At 42.9% G+C, this 19957-nt stretch overlaps 1 protein-coding gene across 29 annotated transcripts in view; it reads right to left on the reverse strand.

Annotated features, from left to right (window-relative positions):
- The window catches only part of LOC129251340 (transcriptional activator protein Pur-alpha), a 188250-nt gene that overhangs the window by 26247 nt on the left and 142046 nt on the right, over nt 1-19957 (reverse strand). Inside the window, exon 7 of one of the 29 annotated variants that reach the window (XM_054890734.1) lies at nt 8458-8530. The exons of the other annotated variants lie outside the window; for them this stretch is intronic. Coding sequence (XP_054746709.1) covers nt 8488-8530 — 43 coding nt within the window. The 3' untranslated portion in view covers nt 8458-8487. Of the gene's footprint in view, nt 1-8457; nt 8531-19957 lie in introns of those variants that run through there. 29 annotated transcript variants of the gene reach the window in all.

Below are 19957 nucleotides of genomic sequence, written 5' to 3' on the forward strand. Positions count from 1 at the left end.
GTTATAGAGGTAAACGCGGATGGTCGAAGTTTGTGATTGCATCTGCTTATTTTCCTTACGATGCTCTGGAAGGGCCACCACCCGGGAAGGCCACTAGTCTTGTGAGGTTCTGTGAACGGCGCAATCTGGGCCTCATCCTATGTTGCGATGCTAATGCCCAGCATACAATCTGGGGCAGCAGCAAGTGCAATGGACGAGGCTCTCGACTATTCGAATTTATTAGGTTCTCTTGCATAGACATACAAACAAGGGCTCACAGCCAACGTTTGTAACAGCTAGAAGGCAGGAGGGATTGATCTAACCCTATCAAACTCAAAACTTGGGTGGTCAATCAAGAACTCGGAGTCCATGCCGAAGATTCGTGCTCGGACCACAGGTACATTGAGCTTCAGCGTGGCGAGGAGGCACAAATGCCATTACCCCCTAGAAACCCCAGAAAAACAGACTGGCAGAAGTTTAAGGAGGCGTTGCGGGACCTTGACGTTGCGCCACCAAGACTTCGAAAAGAACAGGCCATTGACGCGGCTGTTGAGATACTCACGCTGCCTTTACCGAATGTTTTGAGTCAGCCTGCCCAATTCGACCTCTCCCTAACCGGACTCCCGTTCCTTGGTGGAATCGAAAGCTCCAGATGTTGAGGCGTTAGTCGAGAAAACTTCTAAACCGGGCCCTCAAGACTAACCTTGCAGATGACTGGGAGCGATACCGTGATGTTCAGAAGAACTACAAGAGGCTTATTCGGGAATCGAAAAGAGCCTCATTTAGGGAATTCTGCAGCGGTATTGAATCTCTGAGTGACACGGCGAAATTGGTTAAGATCCTGAAAAGGGACCCAACTGCAAAGCTGGGGTCACTTAGGAAATCTGATGGCTCCTTCACGGAGCAGCAAAGTGAGACACTCAGCTTGCTGATGGAATCTCACTTTCCTGGTAATCAGATAAGCGTCAGCCGGCTACAGCCCTTATTGATAGAGGCAGTTGTCAGAGCTGCTACACCTTCTCGGCATGACTGGTTCGTTGCCAGAGCTGTGGTGAATGAGGCCGCCATTCGATTTGCCATGAAATCTTTTGGCGGCTACAAGTCGCCCGGACCAGATGGCATATATCCTACCATGCTGAAGGAAGGTGCAGAGTCCGTGACAGCAGCCCTGAAGAAAATCTTCTCGGCATGCCTGGCACTGGCTTACATACCACGCTCTTGGAGGATGGTGAGGGTGGCTTTCATTCCAAAGGTTGGAAAAGACGACTACACCAGCCCCAAAAGCTTTAGACCCATCAGCATGACCTCTTTCATGCTGAAAAGTCTCGAACGAGTGGTGGAATTGCGCATACGTCAAAAGTCGCTGAAGGCTCACCCTCTGTCTCTATTTCAGCATGGCTATCAGAGTGGAAAATCCTGCGAGTCGGCACTGCAAAACCTTGTTGCATAGAGGGAGCGTTTGATAATGCCACTTTTGACAGTATGTGTAACTCTACTAGTAGGGTGCTAGTAAATTGGATTCGTTCGATGCTGGCCCAAAGAATCGTTTCGGTGCGAGCAGAGGAAGATCTGCTGGTGTCATCTGGGGTTAACATAGGCTGCTCCCAAGGCGGTGTGCTGTCTCCATTACTCTGGTGCATGGTAATCGATCCTCTACTCACCACCTTAAACGATTCGGGAGTCTACGCACAAGCATAAGCGGACGATGTTGCTTGTTTGGTAACAGGCTCTTCGCTTATGAACATCTGCAGGAAAGTGCAGAAAACTCTGGATCGGATTAACACTTGGTGCTGTGTGAATGGGCTATCGGCAAATCCCGCCAAGACTGGTATTGTCCTCTTTACCAGAAGGAGGAAGCTTGATGGATTCGTTCTGCCAAAGCTAAAAGGAGTCACAATCCAGTCCAAGGAAATTAAATATCTGGGAGTAATCCTCGATAGTAAGGTCCTATGGAAATCATGCGTTGAAACAAAGGCATCCAAAGCACTGACAGCTTTCTGGCAGTGCAAAGGTGTATTTGGGAAAACGTGGGGTCTCTATCCCAGCAAGGTCCTATGGATCTACACGGCTATGATAAGACCCATTATCACCTATGCATCAGTGGTCTGGATGAGTAGACTCTCTCTAGTGGGAGTCAGGAGGACCTTATCGAGACTACAACGCACAGTGGCCATCAGTTGCGCCAGAGCTTTTCCGACTACTTCATGCCCGGCATTAAATGCTCTGATTGGTTTACCACCAATTGATACTTTCATCCAAGGAGAGGCCTTGAATGCCATCTGCAGGCTAAAACACAATGGGAACTGGTACGGCCCCTGTCCAGCATTGAAACACAGAGAAGGCATGGACTTCGATCCAACGATTCTCTCCATGCCCCTTGACTACATGCCATCAAGAGTCGTACTTGAGAAGAGATACAGTGTAGTGCTACCAGAGGCTCAGTTGTGGGAAGACTCAGAAAATGAGCCCGGCAAACACTGTTTTCGCATTTTTACGGATGGCTCCAGCACCGAGCATGGCTCCGGCTCTGGGGTCTACGTGGAATCCAGCGGGACAAAACTGCACCTTGCTCTTGGAATGCATGCATCTGTGTTTCAAGCGGAGGTGTATGCAATTCAAGAAGCGATGAATTTTGTTGCGGAAAAACATTGGAGAGGCAGATCTATATGTGTCTGCAGCGACAGCTAAGCTGCGCTATGGCTTTAGACAGCCCTCCAACTACATCAGGGGTAGTAAAGTCCTGTAAATCCAAGCTGAACTATGTCGGTAGGCATAATAGCCTGATGCTAACATGGGTCCCGGGACTCGTAGGTATCGCGGGTAACGAGACCTCTGACTCCTTAGCTAAGATGGGCTCTGAGGCCAACTTCTTTGGCCCGGAGCCCGTTTTGCCCCACGGTTAGCAGATGGGTAACTATCACCCTCACGCGAGCTCGGCTGGCTGAGAGAGGCTGCAGATGGACTAAACTGATGATACCTGTCATGTCCGATCGACTGTCGCAAACCCTTCTGTCATTAAGCAGAGGGAAGTGCAGACGGCTGGTTGGACGGATGACGGGCCACTTTCTGTGGGCAAAGCACATGGAAGGATTGGGCATATCAGACAGTGTACTCTGCTTGTGAAGAGGAGGATGAGACGGCGGACCACTTCCTGTGTGTCTGCCCCGACTTCGTTCGAATCAGGTTTGAGGTCTTTGACACTGATGTGTTAAGAAGCGACCATCTTGGCTCCTTCGCACCACAAGATCTACTCAGATTTCTTTGGAGATCGGGTAGATTTAAAGAAAATTAAAAGGGAATCCTGGAGGATGGTTCCATATGTAGAAGTCCACGCAAGTGGGGAAAGTTACTGATCGCCATTCACTTGGGAGTGGCCAGGACGATTCTTCTGCATATGGTTTAAGCAGCTCACAACTCCCGGGATTAGCCCAAGTATCCTCTGGGTAGCTTCCGAACACCCGTTCGGGAGTGAGCTAACGTGAGAAGACGAAACATTCCAGGATAGCTGGTTGTGCACTGGGTTTGGGACCCGCCACTTAAAAACCTTCCCCCAATGAAAGCATATACAAAGCCTCGGATGAGAACTTCCAACACTGATGACGACCCCTGCAAACGAACTAAGGACTATGATTTGAGGGTATGCACCTGGAATGTCCGGTCCCTTAATGGGGAAGGTGCCTCTGCCCGGCTGGTTGATGTCCTCGTGAGACTAAAGGCTGACATCACTGCCATCCAAGAGATGCGATGGACGGGGCAAGGAAAGAAAACCATAGGACCTTGCGACGTCTACTACAGCTGCCATGTAAAGGAGCGCAAATTCGGTGTCGGATTTGTTGTGAGAGAGAGACTTCGTCGCCAAGTACTGTCGTTCACTCCGGTGGACGAGCGTCTCGCCACAATCCGCATCAAAGCCCGATTTTTCAACATATGGCTAATTTGCGCCCACGCCCCGACGGAAGAGAAGGACGATGCGACCAAAGATTCCTTCTAGGAGCGCCTGGAACGTTCCTATGAGCGCTGCCCCCGCCACGACATAAAAATCGTGCTTGGCGACTTCAACGCCAGGGTGGGCAAGGAGGGAATTTTTGGTCCCACAGTCGGAAAATTCAGCCTGCACAACGAAACATCCGGTAACGGACAGAGGCTGATCGACTTCGCCGGGGCCCGAAACATGGTAGTCTGCAGCACCAGATTCCAGCATAAAAAGATACACCAAGCTACCTGGCTGTCTCCTGATCGAAAAACGCGAAACCAGATCGATCATGTTGTGATAGATGGAAGACACGCTTCTAGTGTATTAGATGTACGTACGATCCGAGGACCCAACATCGACTCGGATCATTACCTTGTTGCAGCCAAACTGCGCACACGCCTCTGTGCAGCGAAAAGCGTCCCTATAACTACGCAAAGAATGTTCGACATCGAAAAGCTGCAATCACAACAGACAGCCAGAAGATTCGCCACTCGACTCTCACTCCTGCTCTCAGAGAGTACTGCCCAACACACCGGCATGCACGACCAATGAAGCAACATTTCTCGTTCTCTACGTACCGCCGCCGAAGAAGAAATCGGATTCCGGCGAGCCCGAAAAAACAATTGGTACGACGAGGAATGTCATGCTGCCGCCGAAAGAAAAGATGCTGCCTATAGAGCCACGCTGCGATCGGGCGCAACGCGAGCCATGTGGGATCGCTACAGAGAGCTAAGAAAAGAAGGCAGACGTATTATTCGACAGAAGAAACGAGAGGCCGAAATACGTGAGTGCGAGGAGCTTGAGATGCTGGCCAATAGGAACAACGCCCGAAAATTCTACCAGAAAGTTCGGCGGCTTACAGAAAGTTTCAAGACCGGGGCGTTTTCCTGTAAGAACAAAGACGGCGATCTGGTGACCGACATCCAGAGCATTATTAAATTATCGAGGGAACACTTCTCGAACCTACTTAATAGTGATATCTGCGCATGTCAAAGAGAATGTGATGATCCCGATACCCCAATCGTTGACGACGAAATTGACGTTCCGCTACCCGACCATGACGAGGTGAGAATAGCGATAACGCGGCTAAAGAACAACAAAGCCTCGGGCGCCGACGGACTGCCGGCTGAGCTATTCAAACATGGTGGCGAGGAGCTGGTAAGATGCATGCATCAGCTCCTATGCAAAATATGGTCGGATGAAAGCATGCCTGCCGATTGGAATTTAAGTGTACTCTGCCCAATCCATAAGAAGGGCGATCCTGCAATTTGTGCCAATTACCGCGGGATTAGTCTACTAAATATCGCCTATAAGGTTCTAGCAAGCGTATTGTGTGAAAGGCTGAAGCCCACCGTCAACCAACTGATTGGACCTTATCAGTGTGGCTTCAGACCTGGAAAGTCTACCATCGACCAAATATTCACGATACGCCAAATCTTGGAAAAGACCCATGAAAGGAGAATCGACACACACCATCTTTTCGTCGATTTCAAAGCTGCATTCGACAGTACGGAAAGGAGTTACTTGTATGCCGCGATGTCTGAATTTGGTATCCCCACAAAACTAATACGGCTATGCAAGATGACGTTGCTCAACACCAGCAGCGCCGTCAGAATTGGAAAGGACCTCTCCGAGCCGTTTGATACCAAACGAGGTTTCAGACAGGGTGACTCGCTGTCGTGTGACTTCTTTAAACTGATGTTGGAGAGCATCGTACGAGCCGCAGAACTTAATCGCTCAAGCACAATATTTTATAAGAGCGTACAATTGTTGTCGGCCTTAACAACCGCGCTGTTAGTTCTGCCTTCTCCAAGCTGGATAAAGAGGCAAAGCGAATGGGTCTGGTGGTGAACGAGGACAAAACGAAGTACCTCCTGTCATCAAACAAACAGTCGGCGCACTCGCGTATCGGCACCCACGTCAGTGTTGACAGTTATTATATAATTTTGAGGTTGTAAAAGACTTCGTGTATTTAGGATCCAGCATTAACACCGATAACAATGTCAGCCTTGAAATCCAACGTAGTATCTCTCTTGCCAACAAGTGCTACTTTGGACTAAGTAGGCAATTGAGTAGTAAAGTTTTCTCTCGACGAACAAAACTAACACTCTACAAGACTCTCATCATGCCCGTCCTAACGTATGGCGCAGAAGCGTGGACGATGACAACATCCGATGAAGCGACGCTTGGAGTGTTCGAGAGAAAGATTCTGCGGAAGATTTTTGGACCTTTGCACGTTGGCAACGGCGAATATCGCAGACGATGGAACGATGAGCTGTATGAGCTTTACGACGACATAGACATAGCGCAGCGAATAAAGATCCAGCGTCTACGTTGGCTGAGTCATGTCGTCCGAAGGGATACAAACGCTCCGGCTTTGAAAGTATTCGATGCGGTACCAGCTGGTGGTAGTAGAGGAAGAGGAAGGCCTCCTCTGCGTTGGAAAGATCAGGTGGAGAAGGACTTGGCTTCACTTGGTGTGTCCAATTGGCGCCGGTTAGCACGAGAAAGAAACGACTGGCGCGCTTTGTTAAACTCGGCCAAAATCGCGTAAGCGGTTATCGCGCTAATTAAGAAGAAGAAAAAGGGAATCCTAGTGCAGTACAATGGACTTAATTAATGTCTGAGAGCTGCACTTGCTAGTTGTCCCGACAAAAAAAAAAATGCCGTTAGATTTTTGTGAAATATTTATATCCTTGTTCACTCCGCTCGGGACCATAGAACTTCAAGAATCTTCCATTGTAAACGGTTCAGACTGTTATTTTTGCGCCGTCCCATGTGATGTCGGCATCTGCTAGTTCGCGCAACGTCAATCTTCTCCAAGTGATATTTGGCCGACCGGGAAATCTGCTCCCTTGCGGGTTCCAGTACAGTGCCATTCTCTTGACATTATCTTTGCCATAGGATGGGCCCCTTCTTCGTTACTCTCCACACCGCGTCTTTGCAGATGGTGTTCGGTCAGATTATTCTACAGATGATGCGGAGGCATTTCTTGACGAAAGATTGTAGCCTCTGTGCGACCAACCATGTCTCACTTTTGTACAACAACACAGACTTCAAACATGAGCTAATCATTCACAGTTTAGTGCGCCTGGAGATTTGCGAGCTCGCCCATACTGTATGCATTCGTCTTTGCTTTGTTTAGCCTGCAGTTGACATCTTCATCTGATCCGCCGTCGGTCATGATAGTACAGTCGAGGTAGCAGAAGCTTTCGACAAATTCCCCCGGACACCCGTCAACCATTATAGGTCTTGCTTTATTGTGGTTGACTCTCATAGCTTCGGTCTTGGCGATGTTGACCTCCAGTCCGACAGTGCGTGCCAGCGTGACTAGTCTGTCCGTCTTCGCTTGCATATCAGTGAGTTTGTGAGAGACCAGGCAGATGACATCTGCGAAGTCCAGGTCCTCAAGATGTCTGCTGAAACTCTATACGATGCCTCTTTTGTGCAGGGTCAATTAGCTCATAACGTCGTCTAGGACCATGGTGAAGAGAAGGGGTGACAGGGGAAAACCTTGCCTTGTTGTCGTTGTGGAGCACTGCCAGATCGGAGTTGTCGTAAAGGGCTCTGATGACGCGGATTATCTTAGCAGGAACTCCCTTTCTACTCAACGCCAGCCGTATTGAGTATACACTCAACTTATTGTTCTACTATGATGCGAAGAGCGTTGGCTTGGTCAACACAGACTCGGTGAGGGCGAAATACAGCATGTTCGTCCCTTAAGGGGCGTTCGTTGAATTGAAGTCTGCCTTGTGTGATCGTGGCTAGGATTTTGTAGGTGGAGTTGAGCAGGGTTATTCCTCCCCGTTATCGCAGTCACGCAAATCACCTTTATTGGGCAGTTTCAGGATGATGCGCGTTGTCCAGGATGCAGGCAGCTTTTCAATGCCCCAGATGGCGGTGATGTGGGGATGCAGAATTTTCGCTGAAATTTGCGGGTCGGCGATCAGTAGTTCTGGCTATATACCATCTTCGCCCACGGCTTTGTTGAGCTTCAGCTTCTTGGTTGCATCCTTGATCTCCGCTTGACTAGGGGAGGGTATTGGTATTTTACTGCTGGTAGTTCGAAGCTAGATTCGCTGCTAATAGCGATGGTGCTAGTTGTTTCAAAGTGTTATTTCCATATACGGATCTAGTCATCATTGGAGGTCTGTGAAACACTATTCAGATCTCTGATTAGTTGGTTACTACTACTCTGCTGGCTGGTTAGGCAGCCAACTATGTGGTACAGCTGTCTCATATTGTTTGCTCCTGCTACCGCTTTGGCATCGCTAGCACCGAATGACCTTTCTCTTATCGTTTCTGACCAATTTGTTATTTGCTTCGCCGCCTCTCTGTAGGCTGACTGAAGGGAGCCATCGGTGATGAGTTGCCTTTCGAGTTCTGATTAGTGACCAGTTCTCGCGAAAGGTGCTTGCCATTTCTTTTCTGGTCGCAGGATAGCGTAGCAGTACGTTGAATCGTTGATATCAACACTGTGTATTGTACGGTATATTTGGTTCTGAGCCGTCCCACTGGGTGAAGTCCAGGTGTATTTATGAATTTCTTTGTGGGGAAGATTGAGCCGCCAATGACAAGCTGAAACGTTTGGCACACATCAATTAGCCTGCTGCCGTGAAATATGTTTAGATTCTTTTAATGAATCACAGTCTAAATGAGTAAAAAGCCCAGTATTAGCAATATATAACCCAGGCAATATATAGCCCTCGGCAGGCAATGGCAAACCTCCGAGTGCATTTCTGCCATGAAAAAGCTCCTCATAAATATATCTGCCGTTCGGAGTCGGCTTGAAACTGTAGGTCCCTCCATTTGTGGAACAACATCAAGACCCAAAAAGGGTGTACGCTCCAATTATATATATATATAACCCAGGACGAAAACTAGTGTAGCGGCAAGGTGACAATAAGTTCCATCCTATTTCGTATTTTCAAAACGGCAACAATTGTCGAATCGAGACTCCAGAGTTTTGGACTAAAAATTCTATCTATAATATATGCGCTGAAATGATTCAGGACCTATCATTGATGTTAACCCTTCAGAGAAAGCAACTAAACGAGGGAATATCCATATGGACGCACGAGTCGGAAAACTATAATTATAAAATATAGCATAGGCGTATTGTCCAATGGGCCTTGGGGACTCTCTTAGGAGAAGACAAGTATCACTGATCATAAATATGGACGATGAAGAGTTTCAAATACAGATTGCACGAGAATTAGCAATGAGCTTGCTGAAGTTGGATGGTAAAAATGTTCCATATGTGTCAAAATAGTCGGAGTACAATATAATACGACTAATAAATGAGAAAATATGTCATCAGCCAGTTGATAAACTCAAAAAAAATTGTCCATGTACTACTGGTTCCATAATATGGGATCAAAAGAAAGAGAAATATATATAAAAAACTGTCTGAAGTGTTTAATCTACGTCACTCCTCCACGAATGGAGAAAGGAAATAATGTAATACCCAAGCCTTCGCTGCCATTCCACACGCTTCATATGTACTATTTTGGCCCGGAATATCGCTCAGCCGAAGGTGGCTGTTGCTTCTGCTTATGTGAGCGAGTAAATAGGACTCTCAAGCCATGCTTGGGAAAATTACGGAGCCAATACACCATGCCGGCTGGTGTAAAAACTGTTAGAAGTATCATAAGCCATTAACAACATTAAGACACTCCTAACCCATTCTCGTTCGGCGTTGATCAACGAGGGCTTATGGTAGATGAATTCACAGAGTATTTGCCAGGCAACTTATGCTCAGCCGTTGAACGAGACTTAAATAAATTTGTATGTATTTAGTCTACGGGGCTATTGAGGCTCACCGTGTATGAATGGACCACACAGCTAGAAACAAAAATTGAGAACGAAATGGAGGCGATAACTGCAGGACTAAAGGCATCTGAAAAAAAAGGTGCTAAGTAGAATAAGCGAGATGACAGCTGAACAGTTTAACTTTATGCAGAATGTGATCGATTTTGCGATATGGTTCATGAAGGTTGAGAGCGAATTTGAGCAACTTTAAGTGAAGAGATGTGTGAACTTGAGACTGAGCTTCCAATACACGATAAAAACAGTGTTTTGGTATATATTACACACTTCTCGAACCTTTTAAAAAATAACAATTGTGAATGTCACAGAGAATGTGAAGATCCCGATACCCCAATCGTTAACGACGGAAATTTCGTTCCGTTATCCGACCCTGAGCGGGTGAGAATAGTAATAGCGCGGCTAAAAAAAAATCAAAGCCGCGGGAGCCGACGGACTGTCAGCTGAGCTATTCAATCATGGCGGCGAGAAGCTGGTAAGGTGCATGCATCAGCTTCTAGCCAAATATGGTCGGATGAAAGCATGCTTGCCGTATGGAATTTAAGTGTGCTCTGCCCCATCCATAAGAAGAGTGATACTGCAATCGATGCCAATTATCGCGGGATTAGTCTTCTAAATATCGCCTATAAGGTTCTAGCGAGCGCATTATGAGAAAGGCTGAAGCCCACCATTAACCCACTTATTGGACCTCTTCAGTGTGGCTTTACATCTGGAAAATCCACCATCGACCAGATATTCACAATACGCCAAGACTTGGAAAATATCCATGAAAAAAGAATCGACACACCTCGTTTTTGTCGATTTAAACTAACACGGCTATGCAAAATGGTTGCTCAATACCAGCAGCGCCGTCAGAATTTGGAAGGACCTCTCCGAACCGTTTGATGCCAAACGAAGTTTCAGACAGGATGACTCTCTGTCGTGTGTCGGCGGATATCGCAGACGATGAGACATAGACATAGCGCAGCGCATAAATATCCAGTGGTTACGTTGGCTGGGTCTTGTCGTCCGAATGAAAACAAATTATTCGGTTCAGCAAGTATTTTATACGGTACCAGCTACGGTGGTAGAAGAGAAGATACCATTATCAATACATTTTCTATTTTTTTTCTTAACAGCTACTACTTACGCAATTTCCATCAATATTTTCTAATACTTATTCTAAGAATTCTACTATTTCACTTATTACACTTGTATATCTATATAAATAAAAGAAAATCACGTGTGAGTCACACTATTTATAACTCAAGAACAGCTGGACCTATTTGGCTGAAAGTTAATGGGAAGGTAGCTTAGAACCAGGAGACGGACATAGGGTAAATTTTTATCCCATTCGACCCTGTTCCCGTGTGACATGGCAAGTCACTATAAAACGTGGTATAACAAATGCGCACATGATATGGAATAATAAAACACAAATGACAGCTAAACGTAATTTTGTCTAAGGTTAAATATGGTTGAAAATTTGACAATTATAAAACATGGCATAACAAAACGCAAATTACAGCTAAACGTAATTTTCTCTATGGTTGAGTATGGTTGAAAATTTGATAATTATAAATATATTTCACGGCCTCGAATGTTGTTCAACGTGCTGAAACACCTCCAGCGAAAACATTGACCAGTTTCTTTGCGATCTGCCAAAACGATCCGCTTGCATAAACTTTGCTTAACTCGGAGATGCCACGTTATTACACTTGGATTGCTTCGACGATCAATTTTCAACAACGGAAGCAATGCGATGCGGTTCCGGTTATAGGGATGTGCGTTCTACTGATGCTCTTGGTCATATGTATACATTTCATCCAAAGAATGATAAATGCTTCTATTTGCGGTTATTGCTGGTAAATGTGCGTGGGCTAAAGTCATTTGGGTCACTACGGACCGCTAATGGTACAAATTCGTATCAGTTCAAGAAATCCCGATCTTCAGATGCATGATGTCTTGATCCAAGACATGTGCTACGTCCTGCCCGGTAGTTTATTAGTCAGGTTAGGAATGCCAGCGCCTAATCGTGGAATGAATGACGCATTTAATCGAGAATCGAAACGAGAACGTGAATATGATCACCAGAAATTAGATTTAGTAGTTCAAACGAATGTACCTTTGTTGAATCTCCAACGAAAGAAAATTTATGATACATTAATGAAGGCAATTGGTGATGAAAATGGTGGTTAATATTTCCTGGGTGCCCCTAGTGGAACTAGAAAGACATTCCTCATGACAGTAGGTTTAGGAACTGTTCGTGCGAGATCCAACATTGCGGTTGCAGTTGCTTCTTCTGGAATAGCAGTTTTATTGTTAAAAGGATGTCGTACGGCTCCTTCAGCATTAAAATTTCCGCTAAATCTTGAAAGAACCAACATGTACTATTGCAAAAAACTTTGCAACGGCCAAAGTTTTATCAGTAGAGATCGGATTTTTATGCAAATTGAATATGCAAAATATATGCAAAAGAGGAAATATGCAAAATTATGGAAATATGCAAAACATAATAGGATCCTATTAATTCAATTTTTATAATTTGTATGAGTTTCTACCTAGGTGCGAACTTCATGTGATGTTAAACAAAAATATGCACTTGCATAAGAATCCGATGTCTATTTATCAGCATCGAAAATCATCATCTGGAACGAATGCACAATGGCGCATAAACGTGCGTTAGAAGCACTTAACCGAACATTCAAAGGTCTACGCAATGATTCGACATCTTTTGGAGCAATGATTTTACTGTCTGGCGATCTCCGCCAAACACTGCCAGTAATTCCAAGACCAACGGCTGCCGACGAAATAAACGCTTGCCTCAAATCATCAAATCTATGGCACTATGTGAAGAAACATCAGCATCAGAGTTGCATTGCTTAATGATACATCTGCTGAAGATTTCTCTGAGCAATTGCGGACTATCGGCAATGGTCGAGTACCTGTTGTCGAATCGAACGGATTGATTTTATTTCTTCAGAATTTCTCTAACTTTGTATTATCGAAAGACGATTTTATCAACAAAGTATTCCCAAACATCATTGCTAATTACAAAAATAATGAATGGTTGAGTGAGCCAGCAATTCTAGCGGATAAGAATAAAGATGTAGATGACCTAAACTACATAATTCAGAATGAGATCATTGGAACAATGCCTTTATACAAATCTATTGTCTGTGTAACAAATGAAGATAAAGCCACCAACTATCCAATTGAATCCTGACTTACCACGGCACAATTTACGCCTACATGTTGGCTTCGTAGTAATCATGCTATGCGTTTGGTGGTAAGTAATTGATGAACAATGTGATTTATGTGACGATACTCAAAGGAAAATTCGAAGGTTCTCATTCCGAGGATCCCGATGAACCCAAAATTCCGTTTGCGTTTAAAAGACTTCAATTTCCGACCCATTTAGCATTCTCTATGACCATTAACAAATCACATGGCCAATTCTTGAAAGTTTGTGGTCTGAATCTGAAAAATCCATGTTTTTTCCATGGTCAATTATATGTGCCATGTTAACGGGTCTGCGTTGTTTTTTCTTGCGCCTGATAATAAAACAAAAAATGTCGTGTATCACAAGGTGCTAAGCTAAAGAGCGCAGCCTATGAACCAAAATACATGGGAAATAAAGAATTATTAAAATACTTATTTTTTTATTTATATTTGCTAATAAGAAATTGAACTTAATAAAATCCAAAATCTGCTTACTTATTGCCTGCTGCTAAGGCGGAACAATTTAAGAATCAATTGTTACTTTAAGTTTAAAATATGTAATGTAGTTTTAAATTCAAATATTGTAAAATTAATTTATGCTTGTATGTTTGACTAAATAAATAAAAAAAATTAAAGAGATAGTTAGAATGCTAAATTAAAACGAACCCTGCAAATATCTAAAGTATTTGTTTTTTATTTAAAACAAAGAAGCATAAAGAAATTGCGAACACAATTCAAACAATCTTTATTGTTAATAAAGAGAACACGTTTGCATTTTGTGAAGATGTTGAAGGGTATTTAAGGCTGAGCCAATATGCTGAATAAACACTAGATGATTACCAAGCAGGCTTTAAAGCTAACTGGTCGACGATCGACCGAGGCTTCATAGTTATGCAAACCTATAAACACTATATGAATACTATACGACCTTGATATTCACTGTCTAACTATCGATTTTCAGCAGGCATTTGATAGCATAGACCGAGGTAAAATAAAATACTTGTTTCAGTCTATAGGCATACCAACAAAGCTTATTGAACTTGTTATTATGACCCTTACAATACGACAGCGAAAGTTATATTGCAAGGAGAATGTACGGAACCGTTCTCAGTCACTCCTCAGGAGTTAAACAAGGAGATGCCCTCTCAACGCTGATATTTATCCTTGTGCTACATGCAATATATATATATAATTATATATATATATAGATAATTGGCGCGTACACCCGTTTTGGGTGTTTGGTCGAGCTCCTCCTCCTATTTGTGGTGTGTGTCTTGATGTTGTTCCACAAATGGAGGGACCTACAGTTTCAAGCCGACTACGAACGGCAGATATTTTTATGAGGAGGTTTTTCATGGCAGAAATACACTCGGAGGTTTGCCATTGCCTGCCGAGAGGCGACCGCTATTAGAAAAATGTTTTTCTTAATTTTGGTGTTTTCACCGAGATTCGAACCGACATTCTCTCTGTGAATTCCGAATGGTATCACTCACCAACCCATTCGGCTACGGCGGCCGTCAATGCAATACTAATCGAAATAAACACGAATGGAAGCATATATAACAAGCCATTCCAAATGTGTGCCTATGCAGATGATATGCTAATAATGGCAACAACTAGAAATCAGCTGCAGGCTGCGTTCAAAAAGCTGGATGAAAGAATACATCTAGCTGGACTGATATTCAATGCATAAAAAACTAAATATATGGTCCGATCAAGATCAAACATTGTACCCAATGATCTGGAGTGTGGGGCATATTATCTAAAATATTATCGCGTGAGCAAAAATTAAGAATGTATAAAGCACTGATACGACCTTTGCTTAAATATAGCTGTGAACTATGAACGATGAAAGTTAATGTAACAAAACAGCTAATGTGCTTTGAAAGAAGAGTGCTCCGTAAGATCTATGGTCCGCTTAGACTGACAGATGGCACTTATAGCATTAGGCACAATGTCGAACTGGAAGACATAGTTAAGAAAGAAACGAAAGTCTCAACGACTTAGACGGCTGGGACATGTGGCTAGAATGCCAAGGGAGCGATCAACGAAAAAGGCACTAGATCTTCGCCCAATTGGAGAAAGAATAAGGGGACACCCGAGGAAATTGTGGCTAGAAGATGTGGAAGCTGATCTTAAGAAAATGCCCGTGCAATGCTGGAGAGAAGTGGCTGTAAATCGAGATCGATGGCAAGAAGCTGTGCAGGAAGCAATGGTTTATCAAGCACTGTGGCGCTAAGAAGGAGGGGAAGAAGAAGAAGTTTAAGGTCTAATTAATGCAATGAAAATCTACATATGTATATATAATAAAATTGATTGTAAAGATATGTGAGTATGCCCGTGGTTCATTTCGACAAATCCAAAATTTGTGATCAATAAAACATTTTTATATGCAATATTCCTAATTCCCATCCCGGCACATTTACTGCGTTATTGTTAACATAGAGTAAAAAAAAATATCTACACCGATTGCAGTAATCGCATTACTATCAGGTATATTGTTGCTTTCAAAATCTGTGAATCTAACTTTGATTAAAACTGTGTAGAGCTGGAATTTATTGATTCATTTGATATATTCATTAGGTATAGGGCCTCTAATCTCATGCAAAATCTGTGAATCTTACTTTCATAAAAACTGTGTAAAGCTGGAATTCATTGAATAATTTGATATTTTCATTAAAAATAGGAATATTGTTTTTATCTGCACTAACTACTTAAGTGTGTCAACAAATCTGTTTGCGATATCGTACGCTCTTATCTATAGAACTAAATTTATTAAAGTGCCTAGTGGATCTTCGATCAGCCGCTTATTATCTGCTATCGCAACTGTAGAAATAGGCTCTGCTGATACTCTCGCTGCGATTGATGTTGACGCTAATTCTCGTACTGTTTCAGCTGCTACTCTTTAGAGCTCTTCTACTTCAGTTTAGTCTGCTGTCTCTCCAGCTTAGCATGATGCTAATTGTCAGTCTGCTCCCACGATATACAGAGGTGTGACCAACAGCAGGCCCTGATTTGCTAACGTTACCGGGATTTGACAGCGGTTTGTTTACGAATTTCACAGCGGTTTGTTTACTGAAATTGTGTTGGTGATATACGCAACAAATCAAGGCAGCCTCCACCAATGTTACTGCGTTGCCGTCTAAACAACGTCAAGTGTAAGAATACGTGTTGAATGAGCCGTCAGAATTCTGCTGTCGAAAGCCTGGTGATGTGCCAGCAAAAGTTACTATCACAATTTTGCTTCGCAGGGCCAAACCTTTTAATCTATCATCCTTGCCTACTCCTATTTTTTCTGACTGCTCTGCTGATTTCTGTTCTGTTATAGCTCATGACGCTAGTGATCTCACCGCTGACTTCTCAAAGTGGACAACTAAACAAAATAAGAAATCTCTTAAAGTCAAGAGCACTGTGACTGGATGTAATTTGTCCACTGAACTTGCCTCTGTTCCTCTGTCTTTAAACCTTCAACTTCTGAAGATAATTTTATTGAATATGTAGTCAAAGAGTTTGCATTCCTGTCTTGTTTTAAAAATATTAAAATATATACTTTCCTTCATTTTTACATAGTGTTAACTTTAGCTTTAAATGAAAATTTTTGGCCAGTAGGAACTAATATCTCTTTATTTCGCATTTTCACCAGGAATATACCTAATTCCGAAAATACAATTATTGGTGATCGCTTTTCCTCTACTACGTTAAATAAATTAAATATACGAGGTCTGTTCAAAAAATAAGCTGAATTTTCAAATTTCGCGGGCTACGTACATTCGACTTTCGATTATTATTTCTTTTTTATGTAGGTACACTTGTCTCGAAGATATGTTCACGGTTTTAGCAATATAGCATGTTCAGTTTGTTTGTGAGAAACGTAAATAAGATAATTGTTCTGCTATCGACTCTTGGCTCTCTTGGCTTCCCTGGACTCTTCCATTGGGACGATTGCGCTTTAGTTTCGATGTCATAACCATGTACTCATGATTCGTCACCAGTTATGACACTTTTGAGCAAATGTGGATTATCGTTGACGTTATTCAACAATTCCTGAGCGATGCTCATGCAACGTTGTTTTCGATCAAATTCAGCAATTTTGGAACGAACTTCGCTACCACACGCTTCGTGCCCAAAATTTCCGAAAAGATTGCATGACAATCCAAGCGATATGCCGGCATTCTCTCTAATTATGATTTGATGATTCTCCATAACAATTTTCTTCACTTTCTAACTTTTCTTCATTTCACTTCTAACTTCTTCACTTCTCACTGTTGGGGCGTCCAGAACAAGCGTCGTCATTCACATCTTCTCGATCTTCTGCGAAAAGTTTGTACCACTTGTAAACATTTTTTTGACTTAGAGTACTCTTACGCCACTGTCAACATTTCAAGTGTTTTTGAGCACTTAATTCATTGTTTTCATAAAATTTGATGCAACTTCTTTGATACATTTTTTTATTTTTTCGATAGCAGAAAATCGCGAACACGCAAAAGACTTGTCTTATTTATGCCTTATATCTTCGAGACGAGTGTACCAGCATAAAAAAAATAATAATCGAAAGACGAATGTACGTAGCCCGCGAAATTTGAAACCTTCATTTTTTTTTAACGCACCTCGTATATTATCAATGCATGACTGGCATGTACAGTTAAACACTAGAAGAATTTTTAGCCACACCACGCTGTGAATTTGATATTTACTACCTTGTTCAAACTTGGCTTAATACGGATTTTTTCGATGTGGAATTTTGTTTGCTAAAAAGCACACAATATGCTCTTCAGTAGTACAACTGATGAATAATTGTATGTGTGTGTAATTACGTCAACCTTGGTAAATCTTTGAGTTTGCTACATTCCGCCATGTAGTGCTCAATCGTTATACAATGTTTATGTAAACAATATTTCAAGTATCAGATGCTTTATCTGATTCTCCAAATGATTGTGAATCAAATTCTGCTAACTTCGAAAATTATAGTGGACCAGAAGATAGTTAATCTGATATTGAGCCTCCAAAATCCCGAAAAAGAAATATAATAATATCAAATAGCGACGATGAATTGGAAGAAGAATGGAACGAACATGATATTACACCAAACTGATCGAATTATCTGAATATTCCTGGTGCAACTATTGAACAAGAAATTTCTCGATGTAGTCGAAAGGCAGGCCAATTTTAACCATTCTCAAATGAGAGCCTTACAAAAAAAACTATACCATGGACAGAAATGAGAGATGAATTAAGGAAGTTTCTTGGATTGCTTGTATTGATGGGTCAACACAGAAAATCTTGTTCGAAACATTATTGGTCAACGGATCCCTTAGTTGAAACACCCAATAGGGCAACGATGACCAGAATGCCATTTGAACCAATTCTTACATTTTTTCATCCAAATGATAATACACAACGCATATTTATTCAAGACAGGCTTCTCAAAATTAAACCGATTTGGATTATATCATTCTGAAAACAGGAGCTAGTTCCAGACGAAGCAATAGTGCCATTAAGAGGACGCATCAGCTTCAAAACGTACAACCTGGATAATATAACGAAGTATAGAATTTTGATCAGAATATTTTGTGAAAATGAGAGTGTGTATATATGCAACTGTGAGATCTATTCGGGGAAAGGGAGAAATTTGCAAGAAACTACATTTCTTACGATATTGGAGTCTTACCTTGGTTGTTGGCATCACATATACCAGGACAACTACTATAACAGCGTTTCAACATCCGAGGTATTATTCAGAAGAAAAACATTAGTATGTGGTAACATACGGGAAAATCGTAGCTTACCAAAAGTCCTGTTGGAAACTTCTAAAAGTCTATTTGTTCCTCTTAGCTGCACAGTCCGTGGTGGACTGTTTTAATTTTTTTCCACTTTATTCTATCTAAGGCTTCATCTCTCCAGTTATGTAAGTTCATTTCCTTAACATCTGTTTCGACGTCATCTAACTACCTCTTTCGTGGGCGCTCCCTTTTTCTTCCTCCAATGGGTGTTAAAATAAAAGCTTTTCTAGCATTTCGCTCATTCCGCAAGCACAGTACGTGCCCAATTCATTTAATCCGTTGGGCTTTGATAAAACGTATTGTATTACAGTTTGTCTTTAAAGAAAGGTTGGCAAAAATCCTCTCAGCTATATATTCCACTGTACAGCAATGCAAGTAGGGGGTGCTTAGCTAAGACCAATGTATGAACCTACCTGCCCCTCTTCATGGTCAACTTTACATGTTACCGCAAGGTGGGACAGGACAGGGGGGCTTGTAGGAAGGCCATTGCTGCAGCAGGAATTAAATGCTAGAGGTAGACATCCTCGAAACAAAAACTCGTATGGACGTCAAAGAGGATATAACTCGGGCTGGGTGAAGCGGGCACGGTGAAGCTAGAAGCCGTGTCGCCAGCGACAAAACTTCCACTGTAACGGGAGCAGGTTACAGTAGACGCAGTGTTACTGCCAAACATACAAAGAGCGCTCTTCAACGCGGAGGTGCCACTGTCCAAGAGGACTCGGAGCACGAAAGTATTAGGAGAGTTAATAGTGCTGAAGAAGAGGCTCTTCTTCGTTCTCCGGCGGGGTCAAAAGGTGCTGTCTCTGATTGTAACAGCAGGATAAGAAAAAAATTGAAGGCCAAAGCAAGATACAAGGCTGCGGTTAAAGTGTGTGACCTATTTGGCAGCAAGTCAAATCTGACGAAGCAGGAGGAGGTACGGTTTGCTTGGGCTAGAGAGGAAATCAAAAATGGCCAGGCTTTATACGCAACAAATCGATCGACAGGTGGCAATCGCAACACGCACGAGACGGGGGAGATGGAAAATGATCTCGATATAGAAGAGATCTTGGAAGCCTCCCTGGATTTACAAGAAGTGAAGAATGGTGAGCTGGGGGAAGTATCCAACCCCGCGAAGGGTTATGCGATACTGGTTCAAAAAAATATACATTCTCATATTAATTATAATCTCTCCACAGACGATCTAACTCTTGTGGCG

The sequence above is a fragment of the Anastrepha obliqua genome, unplaced genomic scaffold (assembly GCF_027943255.1).
Source record: "Anastrepha obliqua isolate idAnaObli1 unplaced genomic scaffold, idAnaObli1_1.0 ptg000012l, whole genome shotgun sequence".
Lineage (NCBI taxonomy): Eukaryota > Metazoa > Arthropoda > Insecta > Diptera > Tephritidae > Anastrepha > Anastrepha obliqua.